Source organism: Ptiloglossa arizonensis, chromosome 7 (assembly GCF_051014685.1).
Source record: "Ptiloglossa arizonensis isolate GNS036 chromosome 7, iyPtiAriz1_principal, whole genome shotgun sequence".
NCBI lineage: Eukaryota > Metazoa > Arthropoda > Insecta > Hymenoptera > Colletidae > Ptiloglossa > Ptiloglossa arizonensis.
In genome coordinates this window covers 11,834,764-11,852,617 of record NC_135054.1, presented here as the reverse complement: position 1 = coordinate 11,852,617, position 17,854 = coordinate 11,834,764, and the positions used below count along the sequence as shown (strand labels likewise).

Sequence of the window (17,854 nt, the reverse complement as noted above, 5' to 3'; positions counted from 1 at the left end):
AAATATATTATACATACGTAAGTATTAGAAGTAACCACTGAACATAAGCTTCCAAGTGTTTACGAAACACGAACAAGTAACATAAAATAATAACAAAGACCGACAAATTAAAGTTGACGACGTTTTGTGTAAAAAGTGACCAGTCATTTGTTCGAACAAATCCTGAGCATTATCCAAATAAATTACTTGAAAAATAATAATTATTAAGACAATACATTGTCTCATTTGGCTAGATGTTACTTAATTATACTTTTTATTCCATCGTGCCAACATTTTCAACTGCGTCAGGAATGTGGATATCCGTATAATGTCTCGTATATACAAATTCAAATTAATATTCAACAATGCTTGAATTCCTGGATGAAGACATTTAAATTGTTAAACGTTACAAATTGAAACAGTAACGTGCTCAATCCCCGTACAAATGAAATCAAAGAAATTCTACAACGCGTAAATTTAACATACACCGCTAGAAACATATTTTTTGTAGCAATAATCATTCATTACTTTATTCCAGCGAATTGAAATAAAAAATTGTTCGAGAACAATTCAAATCTATATCAACTGCCCGCCAAATAACGTTATTACTTTTCTACGTTATATTTCAAATAAAAGTACTTTTACTTGACAAACAAACCATTTCAAACAATCCAAATGATTATTTATTCATTTGGAATAAAATATACCCAACCCCGGTTCGAAGCCATCGCTAGTCCGTAGTACGAGGACGAGTGTCGATCTATCGAGCGGCGCTTGCGACCGTCTGGTCGCGGTGCGGTTTGTTCAGTGTCAGTGTTGTTCTCGGCACGTTCGGCGATCGAGGAGGACAAGGTGACTCGCTCATGAATACGCGACCGTCGGTAGAATGCGTCGATAGATCGACGACCGACTGACTTCCCGTCTCTGCCGCGACGTTTTCAAAACGGGGACGCACCCGACGAACCCACCTGCCGTGAAAACTTTGCGAATCGACACCCCGCAACACAGTGGTACGTAACGATGCACACGATAAACTAACGCTAATCACACGCGAGGTTTACGATTGTCGATGGTTAACGAAGGGGAACGGTCCAAACGATTACAAACAACCGACCAGTAACGCCGTGTAATGCGTACGGCGTGCACGTAACGCGGTGTGTCGTAAGACTAGCACGAAATACGGTGCGCTGTCAATTGCCGGATTCTTGACTGACAGTTTCCACTAACTGGTCGTCGTCGTGTGCCGGACGACAAGCGGTCTGTAACGCGACGAATTTTACGAACAATACTCCCTCGACCATTATGCTACGGAGACTTCGCGCATAAGTTACGAGAACGTTTCACTGAAATGAAACAATACGCACTGGAACGTGTGCTTGTTTGATAAACAACTGCATGCATTGATGTGCGCGTTACGGATCGCGTGTAGGTTTCTTTCTTCGAAGTTACATGTACCGCTCGAACCGTAATTCGTAATAAACATTTAATAGTCGCATTTATATGCAGGAATGAATCGGCTTCATCGTCGCTTGAGTCTTCTTCAATTACACGAATTGTCACGTACGTTAAAATGTTACGGGTCAGTTAACGAAACGTTGTTACAGATTTATGAGAGTGAAGTTTTATTTGTCGTGGACATTTTTTTTCGAAGCGCATTCTCTCACTTTTTTTGTTTGGATACAAATTCAATATTTACAACAATATCGTACGCTCGGTTGATACGTTAGAGGTCACATTTTTTCAATAATTAAATACCTTGTTGCGACATTCCACGGTGGAGTGAAACATTTACACGCACACTCTGATTGTTTTTTTTTTGAAAAATGTATCTATCTTTGACAGATTTTCATCAATTCAAATACGTACAAATTGGTTTTCTTGTGGGTTTTTTTTAGTACTATTTAATACGAAATTACTCTTTTGTTTTTCAGATAGTGTCAAACAGATCGTTGTTATTTGACATTTAGGTAAAATTATCTCGCAACGCGAACGAGAGATTCAATCGAATTTGCTATTTTTTGTAGCTTCGACTGGAACAGAATGAAAAGTTATCGATACATTACGAACGAAAACAAGCTCTTCTAAAATATTTAATTCTTTTCGGTTGCTTCTTTAATGGTTTTACCATTGACGGCAGAGAAACATTTATAACGCGTAGTTTTAGTAAAAACAAAATACTACGAGAAACGTTACTTTCGTTCCACTGTATAATGTACTTTCTTTCCTACGAGAGTTTCAGAAATATTGGTCCGCGATACCGCATTAGGTAAACTATTAGCAGCGTTATAAATTTTAGATTATAGGATTGGCATTTGACTGTTTAATTTCGAACAGGAAAGCGTGAAATAAAACGGGCCGCGATTTCAATTACGATATGGAAGTTTTAATCTTATTTTACACGGAATGCTTTAAGCAGTACGTGTTATTGACTCGTACGTGTTCGATCGATCAGTGAACTGCGTACGGTGGTCGCCTATGGGCGTTTGACGAATACGCTTAACAAACATGATCATACGATACCCGCACGTTGTGCGTTCTGAGTCTTCAAATCTCATTACCGACGTACTTCGAGCAAAGACAACCTGATACTTTCTCCGGTGCACAAATGAATACGATAGTATTCGAGGTGCAATTAAAATTGAAAAATCTTACTTTTAAAGCACAATTATTAAAAAATGCACAACATTTATCAATTCATCCAGCGTTCTATGGTATAACAGATCTCATTTAGGTGTAGTAAAAATTGAAAAATCTTACTTTTAAAACACAATATTAAAATGTACAACATTTATCAATCTATCCAGAGTTCTATAGTACGACATACCTAATTGAGGTGCAATCAAAATTGAAAAATTCTATTATTGTTAAAAAGCGTACAACTCTTATCGATCTATCCAACGTTTTATAGTTCTTTTTGTTCAGTTTGTGGACAAAATGGAAAAACGAAACGTAGACAACAAAATTATTCGCTTGCTTACGAGTTCCCAAAAAGATCTTAATTTATACTTAGCCAAGAGATTCTTTATAATTTTGACAAAATGAATCGAGCACAAAGAGTACGACATTATGAGAAATCCGTGAAACGACATGTAACTTTCCAATGCCGGAAGGTTGCTCAACTCTGTGGTAGACTATCAATTATCGAAACGTCTATTACTCGAAACAGTGATCTTAGGAAAACATAGTCTGCTAAAAGATTGATTATTAGCTAAGTTCCTCTGACTTACTCTAAAAAATAATTCCAAAATCAGTTTTCCCTTAAACTGTACAGTAATCAAATGTACTCGTACGATAATGTAACTATATCCTACAATACAAAATATATCTGCTGTTCGAATATTCATTATTATCGTCCAACTTTTTTATGTTTGCCCCAGCTGATCGATTAAACGAGAATTTATTTATCGAAAGTGTTTCGTCTGGTTATTGTTTCCTATAATCGGCTGTACTATAAAGTACCATAAAGTCCATAAACTCTAAACAGTAACTTGCTTTAAGTAGAGAGCAGAGAACCGTCGGTCGTATATTTCTGCGGACGGAAACACAGTCTCAACAGGTTCCGAAGAGAGAGACTTCAACTTTCCCGTAGATTAAACGCGAAAGATCGTTCAACGCGCAGGAGAGAGTGAACAGATATCTCCGCGTAGAACACGAAATAGACGCATAAACCATTATATTCTTCGCTCGGTTGAAAATTCCATCCGAAGCGTGTTCCAAGTATTTACGATCGAAAACATGAAATTACGGCTGCTGCTTTGCACTCCTTTTCGCGGAAGATTCCTCGGACAATTTTCATCGCAAATATCGGACTTTAAAATTAAGGTTCCGCGTGTTTGCGCCGCTTTGTGATCTTCTTATTTCATTGTGTACACCAGACGTTTAAACGGCCTCTTGAATGGCACGAAATTCTAATTCAGTCCGGAGTATTCCGTGCAAAAAGCGGCAATTTACTTTAAGACGAGTTTTTTCTTCTCCTTCTACCAGTTCCCGAGAATTTTTATAGTTCGCAAGGAAGTACCGTGCTAGTGAAATCTACGAGTAGCGCAGCGAGTTCACATTTGCACGTGGTTCGTATGCACCGAGTTTCCAGTGTTTTAAAAACGATTTTATTAGTCATTAATCTTCTTTTTAAGGCGTTCGAAGTTGAAACGTGAAATTTCTAGGATACAGAAAAAGACGAAACAACACTTTACCAAGGTTCGGTGATGGGCAAACTTTCACTTGAATTTCATTCGATAGAAGATGGCGAAAAAAGTAACGTCTTACGAATTGTCCACGACGTTTATTCGAACGGTTAAATTTTTATTCGATCGTTGTGATATATTTCATTTCGTAACTCAAACTCGAATTATTACCGAACCGATAATAAAGATTTAATATTCTTTTATTCGATATTTGAAACAATTATTTAGACACAAATTTTGTCCGTCTAATGTTAAGGATGTTTACGTGAACGTGAATCTTCGTTTAACGTAAACGAGGATTTCAACAGCTTGAGAACAAGAATTTACGCAATGAAATAATTAAAATAATTATGGTTACACTCGAGTTTAGAAAGCTGAAGTTATATATAATGTTCGTAACAACACACGCTAAATGAGCAACCTAGTTAACATAGTCACGCAGAGCCAAATGATAAAAACCTATAAATTTCTTTCGAACGTAAAATATTTTAAAGATCGTTGGGTCATGGGTTTTCAGTTTAGAAATTTGTCCATGTATTTAGATAAGATATACGATACGACTTTGTTTCTCTGAATGATATATATATTTTTATACTGTTGCACTCTCGATTCGATTCGTACAGTAATATATAGCGATAAATTGAGCACAGTAGGTTGAAAATCTTCTTGCACTCAGAGGAGTTTGTTTGGCGAGTTTAAAAGCATTGAATTTCTATTTAGATTCAAAACATAAATTTTATCAAGTCGTGCAAATAATAAGAATAATTTATTCAAATTGACATATCAATTATTAACATCGTATAAGTAAATTATCGCGGACGATAAGTCAATGTAGATATCAGGTTTAATAACAAATATCCGCGTTTCAAACTGAAACCTTTTATGTTTATAAAATGACAAAAATTAAGGTACACGTATATTTTTTCTAGCGACAATAACTTAAGTTTCACCCACTAATGCTATTTTGAAAACTATCGAAGCTAGAAAAAAGTGTTCTGAAAAATTTCTTTGCGGTTTTTAAAAAGAATTAATAAGAAAGTAAGAAACTTGATTTTAACATACTATTATACAGTTATTGACAAAACGATAGAATAAACTATCTTTACTTTCATATTGACAATTCAAATTACAAAATTAATTAAAGTAGAAATCTCCTTTAGACGATAGACGATTCTTTGACGCTTTATTTAAATTTACCATTTTATAGACAGCACGAGAAAGTTGAAACTCGGAAGGGTAGTTTCACCCCTCGAACTCGAGTTGTCGACTCTAAAAAAAAAAATATTACGTATCCTTTATTTTCGCTCTCTCTGCAAGTCTGCAAAGTTTCGTAAAAGTAACAAACACTTGGCGAATGTATATGCGTTAGTTAAGATTTAACGTCGAGATCTCATCTACGTACACCGGTGTGATATTAATATTTTTTATTTACAGACGCGAAATAGGATATCGTAGTTTCTCCAATGATGAAATTATTGGCAGGCGTGGAAGAAGTGAACGACCAAAAAGAAAAGGTGTCCGACGATGACCAGCCCCATAATAATAACCATGAGGTACAGGCTACGGCGGAGTTCGCGCAGGAGACGATCAAACTGCTCACCGGCGAGGTAAATTGTTGTTCAATGTTTCTGGTAACAATGACTCCATTTATTCTTACGGTGAATCAAGACGAAAGAACGATGGCTTTTACCAGTCGACGTTTTTGTGAAAATCATGCTCGTACGCTTGCGTATTTCAATCCCAACTTTCACTTCGGAGCGGCCGGTATAATAATTACTATTAGATCACACATTGGTGCGTTTAGTAATTGTACTCGGTTTACTACGTTTTTATCCGATATCCGAACCTTCTATTTTAAAAAACGTCGATATGCCTTTACGAGTATGTAGGTTGTGCACCGACATTTGCAATTCTTCGTTTCTTATTACGACCCCGTATTAAGGTTAGTAATGCGAATTTCTAATTCAAACGGACAATGCACTCGGACGATTATGTTTGACGAGCGTTGGTACATCGTCGAGTCGAAACTGTATTTAAATAAGGCATTTATCTACGAGTAAAGCAATTCGATCTAGCCTAATCGTTGAATCAAAAGTAATATTGATATTGTGGTCGCTCTGTGCCAGAGAAGTGCTGGATATCTTGTAATTCTATCTTGAAGTCTTACAATCGAGACGAAAGTAATTCTAAAAGCGTTTCTTCTTTTTTTTACAGAGCTTCTTTTTCGAGAAAATCGAGTTTGAAAATATACACACGAATTTTACCAATTTCTCCACACGTTCCTATCTTCTTTAAAAAACAGAGTATAAAATCAATTATAAAAAAATAGTATTTCCGATTACACGAAAACGATCAACTCCAATAACTGTGTTTATCGTAAAGACGCAGTTTAACGAAACCCGAATCTTATAAAAAAAAAAAAAAACAACTTTTATTGCAATATTTTCGCTCTGCTTTTTGCACGTAGATTCATTTTCTTTTCGATCTCGATTGTACCGATTGTACCAATTCGTAACATTGCTTTTATAACAGATCGTTAAATGTGAATAAAGGTTTATCATCGACGAGAATTTTGTGTAGTATAAGGAAGGTAGTAATCGTTATAGAATAAAGAGGAAGTAGTGTCTCTTTGCACCAGTTGACAACTTACGGTCTTCACAATACGTTGGTATGCCACTGATGATCGTTTCCGAGAACACACGTGACTGCATTTATCATGGAGGGATGGCACAGTGCGCTGGTACACGAAGCTAGTTTCCCGACGAGAGAAATTGATTTCGCTGGCAAATGTTAAAAAAGTCGGAGAAGAAAGCCCACGGTATAAACTTGACACACTGGGATGAAAGGCAAGTCCCGTTGTGCCCTACTTTACAGCTTTCGTATCTCGAGATGTTGGATAAACCTTCGCTGTTGCATTCTGAAATCTTCGCTGCCTTAGTATAATAATTATATCCAAGGATCATCGATCAAAATGGTCACCGAACCGGCCCGGTTCGACAATTTGCAATCGTACAGTTTTCAGAAGCACTTGATCGAATCTATGATATAAAAGACTGTTTGAAAATTCATGGTGCAAAGTTCAAGTTCGCACACGTTTGGTATACATCGCAATAGATAAAAGACAGTGAAACACCGAATCAAAACTCACCGTGTTCGAATCGTAGAATGAACATACTTTCGCTCGTTGAAAGTGTTCGATACGTAATTCATCTACCTGTATATTTAATTCAACGTGCGTTTTCTTTAAGGTTTAACTTCGCGGTTTTGAATTACTCTGATACGAACAGGAACAATAACCATGAAATAATAAACATAGTCGTTGTATGTTAGTAACGACTTGTATGATATTTAACAACGATAGACAAAGAATTAATTGTTAATAGAGAAAAACTACGAACATGGTTTAGAACTCGGAAACAATCGGTTTTCAAAGTCAACTTTACCGATATTTTTCTTTCCACCTTTTTAATATTCTGGACGTGCGAAACTCGAATCATGAATTTGCGAACACCCTATAGGTTACGAGAAACATTGTTTTATTCGGGAACAATTTGAATATTCTCAATGAAACATTATTAAACATGTACTTTGTATTCGAACAATACTTCTTTATTCCTACTGTGAATATTAATTCTTTTGGAATTAAATTTTTAGTTTGTATAATGTTTTTCTGTATTATTTTCAAAAAATCTTGTTTTCAAATATCAATTTTTCTAGAAAGTTATATACGTTCTGAATTAGTGTTTATTCCAGGTATGAGTCTCATATGATCAAAATAACTCTATTTATTTATAATATCCTAAAAATTGAATAATTATATCAAATTTGTATTTCTCTCTATAATAATCTTAACCAACTTCTTCATATGTGTTAGAAGAAATTTCGTTGCAAATTATAATTCTAAAAAATAATTAAATTCTAGTTTAAGTTAATTTGAGTAACACAAAATATCGATAATATTCTTATAAATGGTAAGAATTATTTTAATAGCTTAATAGTACGTAAAATGTACTATTGGTATATGTATATTCCTTTGTTATTTTTTATACAGACAAGAAAAACTAAATGAGATCCATTGGTATATTTAAAACAGTATGTCAATACACAGTGTGTCAATATGCAATACGTATCTATGAACTTGTTAAATGTCACCTTCGTTTGCGTCACTCACACTGGATTGCATTATGTACTGTTTTACATACCTATGTGCACATATTTTCACGTTACATAATCGAGTACACCGTGCGTACACTCCGCTATAGAATGGAAAGATTTATGACCTTTGCAAACTGACCGACACATTAGAAACGATTAATACAATCCATAAGCCGTTATTCCCGATCAAAAAAAAATAATTATTACGTGGAGAAACAATTATTTTTATATACGATGCGAAATGTATTTAAAATCGATCATAATTATTCCTATTATTATTTAAATTTTTGTCTAACTATCTCATAAACTTGCTGATAATAAACTCTGAAGTTATTTATACTTATTTGAATATTTGAAAATATTGAAATAACAATTTCAGTAAAATTTATAGTCTATAAATGAACAAAATTATGAAATTTTCAATTAGTTGAATATGTTGTTAAAATCGTTTATCAATCGTTTCTACTCATTAATGAAAATACTTTAATCTGCATATATTACATAACAGATTATAATTAGCATAATAATTATAATTACTGCGTGATTAATCATTTTTACCATTAAATAATAAAAATAATTAATTCGATTAAGGAGCATAATTAGTTTTGAACGCGTTTAGGCGAAATCACGTTTTTCGAAATGTTTTTTAAGATTACTAGAAATGTATGTAACCATTGTAGCTATTGACCTCAAATGTTGATAGTACATTCTCAGATATCGTGCGATCGTAGTCTTTTCCCATTTATTAATTTGTTTCTATTTTACGTTACAAGAATCGAGAAAACGTCATCAGCCACTTTGTTATATATTACTATTCTACGAAAAGTTACAATCGAAGGATGACAACACAAAACTTAACTTTTTCTCAATGTTTCAAACTGACAGAAACTGACAAGCACGAAACGTGGATGCTCTATTTGAACAACAAATAAATCGAAGCAAAATTAACGTTTCCTTTCTTATTTTACTGTACGAAAAATGTATTTTTTGGTTTATTAATGCGACTCTATTTTTCGATCTGGCATCGTGGTCATCCCTCTTAATCGATTATAAAAAGAATCAATTACCGACAATTCAATTACATATTACTCACTGTAACTGTTTGAAAATTTAATAGGGACATTTATATATTAATTGCAATAAAATTTGTCAATTTAACGAAACAGCTCACAATTCTTTTCAGGTGTATCGCAGAGCCTCCAAGAAGTTGGAGGATTCGCCCATTAAAAGTAAGGTAACTCTAGAGGACGAAGAGCGAATGAGACGTCTCCTTACGTACGAAGAAGCTCCTGAACATCTTCAACACAATCCTTACATTCTTCACGGATATCGAGGATATCTTACTACCAAATTATGCGTCGAAAGGTTCGCACGTTATACTGTTCAATGTCAATACTTTATCGAACATACGCAATGTCAAGTATCTGATCATTGAATACGATACAACAGAAATATACGTTTGAATAATTCAACATCAAATTTCTATTATCATATGTTACGTTCACAAAATAATGTTTCATTTATAAATTATTTATTCCAGTATATTCTGGTGGACGAACGAAACAGTGAACATATGGAGTCACATATTCGGATGGATGTTGTTCTTCGGGTTAACGCTTTACGATCTCTGCCTATTAAACATTCACGCACCAATGGGGGACAAAATAATCGTATCTCTTTTACTGATTTGTTTTCAGGTAAAATATAATAATATTTCGTTAATCGTATTAATTCAAGTATGGAATTTATAAATATATTATTGCATCAGTCCAGAAGCAATCTCAGAAAACTGGGAAATTCGTTGTTTCAGGCCTGCATGATACTGTCTTCGGTGTATCACACGTTTTCCTGCCGAAGCGAGAAAGATTACTGGTGTTTCTTATCATTCGACTTGTTCGGCATTGCTTTGAGCCTGCTGTCGATATACATGTCTGGAGTTTATTATGCATTTTGGTGTCATAAGGTGAAGGGATTGCGTATTTGAAACACATTCGCTATACTGAGAAATGTTAATTCAATCGTCGTGGAGGCATTCGAGTAACTAGTTCATATTTCAATTCTTCAATGTCAGGGAATTTACATTAATAATTCATTTTTTCGGACACATTACGTATTTCTTCGTCCGAGAGCCATTACTTCTATCCACAATTAAAAAAAGAAAACAGAAAGACACTCTTTTCATTCATTTTCAAAAGATAGATAATAGTTACATCTGTAATACTTTCTATTTTTTATATAAATTGTTTGTACTCAGCTATCATGTAGTTACATGGTGAGTCAATAGAATTTCCACCCAAAATATATAATAATAACTCCTTGTTTATTGATTTTAAGAACAATTGTTTTGTAGAAAATATATTCATATCTAGATATTTTGAGTATCGATAAATAATAAGTTTTTTTCGGATACTATTTGTTATTGACTCGCCCTGTATATTATTCTCAGCCAAATTTAAAGGCGGTAACAATTTAAATTAGTAACTAATAATTTCATCGGTGTAATAATCCAAAATAATAAGTAACGCCTGCTGAAATTAATAAATAAAATCTAACAATTGTAACGAATTCAAGTATGGCTTAGCTTTTATTCGTTGTATCGCAAGAAAAATTGTTTTCAAATTAAACATTGAAATTGTACGTTCTTTCTAACTATTCAAGTAAACTTAATACGATCATTGTGTTACTCAAGAGGACTCTAAAAGAAGGTTTAAACGTTCACTTGAATTTACCAGAATTGTAAGATTCTATTTATTGTCGACATACGTTATCAAAGTATTCGTAGACACTGGAAATTGTTGTTTGGTCAATAATAATAATACATTGATTGTTTGTATACAGGAATTGCAGAGCTTTTATTTAATAACCGTATTGGCGATTTTTGTATTTGCAATGACACTACAAATACCAAAATTGAATGTCAATGGAAATGTCAAGCTTATCGTTTTTGTCGCTTGGGCAGCATATGGAGTGCTGCCAACGCTGCATTGGAGCATTGCTATGGGCGGCATGGACAACCCGATCGTTAGAATGTTGCTCCCGAGGGTACTGGGAATGTATGTCATTAGTGGTGCAGCGTTTGCTATTTATGTGACCAAAATACCGGAACGCTTCTGTCCAGGTAATTATATCGCATAAATGTTATTATTGCACATGTAAGTGATAAGAAGTGTGCGATGTTCCATAAAATTACAAAAGAGGATGTTAATGCTAAACATCTGTTGTACAAATCAATAGGATGATATATCAGTTTGGATAAAAGAATGTTTAAGTTATTCTCCAACACGTGTGTACTTCCCTGACGATATTCTACGATTAAATTTCATGAAAATTTAACTTAAATATCGAAAATAGAGATGATGAAATACATGTAAAGGACACAAAGGAAATATGGTGAGGTTGTCAACAGATTAATGATAGATACACATCGAATACAAAATTTCTGGTAGGTTTTTTTTTTTTTTTTTTTTTTTTTTTGGACATGTAGTACACAAAAACAAGCTTGATTACGTTTTAATTCTTTTCAATCTCGATTAAATCTAGGTCCTCCTCAAATTTTCACTATCTTTGCGTAAAACAACCTTTGTGAAAGAAACGTAAAAACTTAGAGGGAGTAATGGATATACGTATGTATGTATGTAAATATTTCCTCGTGTGAGGAAATACAAGGTGTTTGGTAATTGATGGTGCAGACGGAAATATGCACATTCTAAATGATAAAGTGAATCGAAAATAAACACTAAAATGTATTCGTACAAAGTTTTGGTTTTGAAAAAATCGATATTTAAATTTCTATAGATACGAGGACGACTGAACAATTTGGTTAATGTGTCTTGACTAATGTGTCTGTTCCACTATTAATTACTTCCACTTGCGTTGGTGTTTGCAAGCATTGACAATGGTCTGGAATTATCTGCCTCATCTGGTTCTAACTAGTTGGAAAATGAGAAACAGATAATACCACATCAACAATTAATGTTTAAGACCGTCCACGCAAGTAAGTAAACCAGAAGTTTGCGAACGTTAGACATTTAAAAAATTTGAATCCATATTATTACACGAGCAGTCTCCTATATCATATGGGACGTCCAATTTATCATAACGACAGTAAATATTTCCACATGTTTTTCACGATACTAAACAGTGTCCGAAGGAAATGTTATTTATTTCAAAGGTTGTTAATATTATGACGAGTAAAATTTGTTCTCAATGTTACCGTTTCTGACACTTCAAGATCATTGATATTTTTTAAAAGAAGCCTGTACATTTTTGTTGCCACGATATTGTTACAAACGAACTTAACATTCTTTAACATTCAGATGACCTTCAATCGAGTGAAAACGCGCGCAAGTACAACAAAGATAAATGTAAAGCTAATCTCTTCAAATTGTATTTAAAAAAATGTTAAATTACGAAAAGATATTATGTTGGTCGGTCAATGATTCAAAGAATAAGAAAAAATATTGTAAGAATATATTACTGAACGTGGCTGGAAGATTGAAAATATTATCAACGCAAGATGAACGAAGAATTGTATGTTTTGTCATATCTGGTAAGGTTTTAAGTGGCTACAGAATTATTAAGGCGAAACAGAAATATGTAGATAAGCAAATGAACGACTCGAAGAACTCTTAAAAGAGCTGATTTTAAAGTTATTGAGACCAACAAAAGAATATTGCACAAAATTGGTTGAAAACTCGAAAATGATTGGCCTCCACACAGCCTTGACCTTAATCCCTTAGAGAATCTTAATCTTATTAAAAAGATGATTACATAATTCGTATGATTCTCAACTGTTATCAGTTATAGTATTACATAATAAGATTAATAGTGTAACTATTGTTTCAGTTATGCTCTTCACTGTACGTTGAAATTTGTTCGAATGAATTTTCGCGTTGGAAGTCATCCGGTGGTCAATATATCGTACAAGATAATTATGAGATTTTTAATATTTACTTCTGGTGTCATTTACAGAGTTTAGTGTACAGGAATTTTTGGGCAAAATACATTATTAGCGATTAATGATTAACAATTATGATTATTGTGTGTAATCAAGCTAGAAATTAATGGTTACGATTATAATGAATAACATAAATAATCAAAGATGATTCAATCATATGATTGATTTATTAATAATTAGTTAAAAAACGATCATGTAGATTACACTTTTCATTATGATTGAGCTAATAAGTTAAGAAACGATAAAAATACTTGTAAAAGCTAAAGTAATCTTTCATTCGATGATTATAAGCTACTGATTTACAATTAAAAGTAATAAATATTGCTTATGCTCGATCTCAATGCTGGTAAATTATTGACTAATCATAATCATACTAATGTTTACTTTTATTAATCAATTACAAAGTAATAAATTACTGTCTAACTCTGGTGTACGATAAAACAATTGACAGTCTAAAAAGTTTACTAATACTTTAAGTATTAACTGTAACATTATTGCATAGTTCTTTTTATTTATCGTCCAAAAGTATGCTTTTTCTTTCTTGTTTTCCTCTGTCGTTAACAAAAAAATCGTTGTTTTCGTTCTTTTAGTCAACTCGAAATTTTCTATTAATTTAAACAAAATCAATAACAATTCCTGTTAATTACACTTACAACCGTATGTTACATTTTTTTTTCTATACATAATTTTGTACAGTTTATTCGATACAATAAACACTTCAAGTAAAACAATTTAGGATGACCATAATTGAATACGTGGCAACAAACGAATCCTTTACTGTTTGCGCCTTTTAATCGATCGGGACACCGAGTTGTAGTTACTGTTTTATTGACTAAAGTAAATTAATATTTATAAATAAGGTAACACATATAAGAAAACGAGGGTTCAGATATACTGAACTCTCCTCTTCGTCCGTGTTCTTCTCAGTCGATCTTACCCCATGTCGTCGAGTCTGAAAACTAAACTTCGCGACTGCTTCGAGGTAAAAGTCTCGTCCATGTTTCTCGTGAATTTTCCTGGCGTGCTTGTAAACCAACGACGAGAAACCCGCGTGGGTCGTAGCCGTATTGCATTACCTGCGTGGGTTGCAACTGCATTGCATTACCTGCGTGCAACCGGCCGAAGTCCTGGCCGATCGTTTGCACTACGCTCGACCGTTATGTCCCATCGTTTGACCTGGCTAGGGATCCTGACAATCGATCCTTTTAGTCGTAAATTTCCTGTCTATTTCAGCCCATACTGCAATTCTTGAAATTGGAAAATCCTTAGTGATACAGCTTTCTAACAGATTGGGCGCCGAATGAAATTCTTGAAGTTGGAAAATCCTTAGTGATAAAGCTTTTTAACTTAGTGGGTGCCAAATGAAATTCTTGAAGTTGGAAAATCCTTAGTGATAAAGCTTTCTAACAGATTGGGCGCCAAATGAGTAATTTTTGAAATTGGAAAATCCTTAGTAATACAGCTTTTTAACTTAGTGGGCCAAATGAGTAATTTTTGAAATTGGAAAATCCTTAGTAATACAGCTTTTTACAAAATGAGCGCCAAATGAAATTCTTAAAATTGAAAAATCCTTAGTGATAAAGCTTTTTACAAAGTGAACGCCAAATGAAATTCTTGAAATTGGAAAATCCTTAGTAATACAGCTTTTTAACAGAGTGGGTGCTAAATGAAATTCTTGAAATTGGAAAATCCTTGGAAATACAGCTTTTTAACTTAGTGGGCGCCAAATGAGTAATTGTTGAAAGCAACTGCACAGTCCTTAATGTTTGCAACTTCTGTCTCCCTTACTCACACAAATGAATACACAACATTTACCCTGCTTTAGACAAATCGAGACAAGAAATTGAATATTTTCATCTGAAATTGTTTTTTTATATCGCCAATAAGTTCGATAATATTTGCACGAATCAATTAATACGAGATGGCCTACGTAGAATGTGAAATCGACGGTGAATTTTCCAATCAACGTGTATATATATATTTGTAGTTGAAATATTACTAGAATTTCATTATGTTGAAGGGTGGGTGGATTACATCGGTTCCTCTCATCAATGGTGGCACGCACTAGTGGTATTGGCTCTTTATTATTGGCACAATACTGGAATGCTCTACGTGGAATACAGAATGAATCACGGCTGTCCAAGCAATATAAAACTATTATGACAGACGGAGTCTGACGACCATTTGGGTATGAAATATAATTACATAGGAAAATTAAAAATAAGAGATAAATTTACACTGTGCGTAATTGTTTATCGCAAGTGCAGAGTACGTAAATTACTTAGATAAAAACTCCAGCAGTTGATAAAACTCGTTGCAAGAAACAAAACAGTCTTAACGAACGTACGTGCATTTGTAATCGATTTAACGATACAGTAGCTCCTAATGAAAATTGACCACTACTTTCGAAAAATTGTAAATTTCTTACGCAAGAATAATTCCAAACTGTAATATAAAATTTCTTTACACTAGACTTCAATTGATTCGATTGTCGTTTCACAAATCATTATTTCTACCTAAATTCATTTTGTGAGTATCGACTTTGAAAAAGAAATTCTTTTTTAACATATTTTCCCGTTAAAGTTATGCAAATTATGTTCGACGACATTTTTTTTCGTAAGCTCAGAGAGCTAAGAAAATCATTCGGGTGTTTTGTTTTAGGTGAACCAACCTGTATAATATAAGGTACAGATAAAATTTGAATGGTTAATTACATATTTACGATTCGAGTCCTCTTTTCGTTCTTTGCTTTGTTTCTCGCTTATATTATTTTAATTAAAATGCCTACGACGCGCGCGTGAAAACGAATCTTACGTCGTATTGTAACGTAACTTACTATTTCAGGCCGTAGGTTTATTATGGAGTGTGCTTGCGCAATGGAATTCAATGTATGGTCGTCAGGACATCGCAACAAGTTACCATTTTATGCCACCGAGGAGGAAACAACTTGCCCAATGGAGAATCCAATGCAAGCATACCTCCAGCAGCAAATATAATTTTACGAAACGTGAAATCAGTGAAATTCTTTTGAAGCAACATTAGCTCGGATTCTTTGAAAACGTTTAAACAGTCCTGGCATTAATAATGTTTATTTATTTCGTATTCATAAGCTTTAAATAGATTTATTGTATTTCATTCTTCTTCGAATTTCGCGACGGATAACCTTGAGAGATTAGAATTATAACGTCGAGACCAGATCTGGGTAATTTGTACTAAAACTGAAAATAAAAAATATCGTTTTATTTGAAACAATTTCGAATATCGAACGAAACGTTTCCAGGATCGGAAATTTTACATTTTTAATTCTGTTGGAAACGTAATGATACACGATTACTTTTTATAAAAAAAAAATAAAGTAACGGTGAATACAAAGAATATGTTATTTGAAATAACATTTCAAAAGTGCCCAATTCTGATCCAGACGCACATACTCGATTCTCTTGATTCTCATATCACGATCTCGCTACAGTTACAATCTTGTAATCGTTCAAATTTTACTTCAATGCGATAAATAAGTCTGCATTGTGTTTAATTAATTTTTTCTACATGTTACGATAGATTACGATTAAGTTGAAAAATTCTATTGGAATTATATTCACAAATTCGTACACAAGTAGCGGGAGCTACAATATTTATACGCACTTCGCTCAAGAACTTTTGAACGAATTATTGATATTTAATGAAACCGTAGAAACACAAATACCTTTGCGATTATTTAATAGCAGCGCTATAAGATAATACGTTAGTACTATACCGAAGGTTGTAAACTTTCTGCCGACACAGTGCCTCGGAAAGTTTGTGAATAATGTGACGAAACATGTTAAAAACTTTACAACTTGTTACAAAATATATAGAATGAATTTAGTCGAGAATCTGAATTTTTCTGATTCTTTGACATACTGTATATAAACATTTCTTCGATAATAGACACAGAAATTATGTTACAATTTTTTAAATTGTTTTATTCCAAAATTCTACTATAAGTTTTTATTGACTAAATTAGAAATCGCAAGTATCGGTACAAGTATATACCGTTACTCGCAGAAAACTAATTAACATTTTCATTGTTACTAAATGCTTGACTGTTACAGTATGAACTCTTTCGTTACATCCGGCCATTATAATGCACGGTAAGGACGACTTTCTATTTTTATCATAAAGCTTTATTCGTACAAATTCATAAATTCAATGTACTTGGTAAATAAATAATTTTCATCGGCAAAGTTATTACCGATGTTCAACAAATGTACTTTAAATTTATGATTTAATTTAACGTACAATAGGAAAACTCTACTAAACGAAGCCTCGTAGAAGATTAAATATAGCGATTCATAATTGTCCTAACATGTACATAATAAAAATGTACATAACATAATTACCATAATATCGGCAAAGTTATTATCGTTTAACAAACGTACTTTAAATTTATGATTTAATTTAATGTTTAATAAGAAAATTTTACTAAACGAAGCCTCGTAGAAGATTAAATATAGTAATTCATAATGACCATAACATGTAGTACCAACCGTTGGAATTATATACCCTATATTTTCACCGACAAACGTGGTGAAATATTTCT

At 33.4% G+C, this 17,854-nt stretch overlaps 1 protein-coding gene across 7 annotated transcripts; it reads left to right on the top strand.

The window, feature by feature from the left end:
* The first annotated feature begins 799 nt into the window (after window positions 1-799).
* LOC143148828 (progestin and adipoQ receptor family member 3) lies at window positions 800-17,225 on the top strand. Of its 7 annotated transcripts, none has more exons than XM_076315538.1 (9): window positions 800-989; window positions 5,598-5,770; window positions 9,502-9,683; window positions 9,859-10,015; window positions 10,129-10,281; window positions 11,157-11,436; window positions 15,296-15,463; window positions 15,937-15,960; window positions 16,120-17,225. In XM_076315538.1, the coding sequence occupies exons 2-7, from the start codon at window positions 5,627-5,629 to the stop codon at window positions 15,436-15,438; spliced, it is 1,059 nt and encodes a 352-aa protein (XP_076171653.1). In that variant the 5' UTR covers window positions 800-989; window positions 5,598-5,626; the 3' UTR covers window positions 15,439-15,463; window positions 15,937-15,960; window positions 16,120-17,225. The 7 variants fall into 7 exon arrangements, 6 of the variants coding, with proteins under 6 accessions (XP_076171653.1, XP_076171652.1, XP_076171658.1 ...); XM_076315539.1 differs by lacking the exons at window positions 800-989; window positions 15,937-15,960 and adding exons at window positions 1,265-1,404; window positions 1,486-1,539; XR_012992616.1 differs by lacking the exons at window positions 15,296-15,463; window positions 15,937-15,960; window positions 16,120-17,225 and adding exons at window positions 11,553-11,760; window positions 11,859-12,876.
* The last annotated feature ends 629 nt before the right edge of the window (window positions 17,226-17,854 follow it).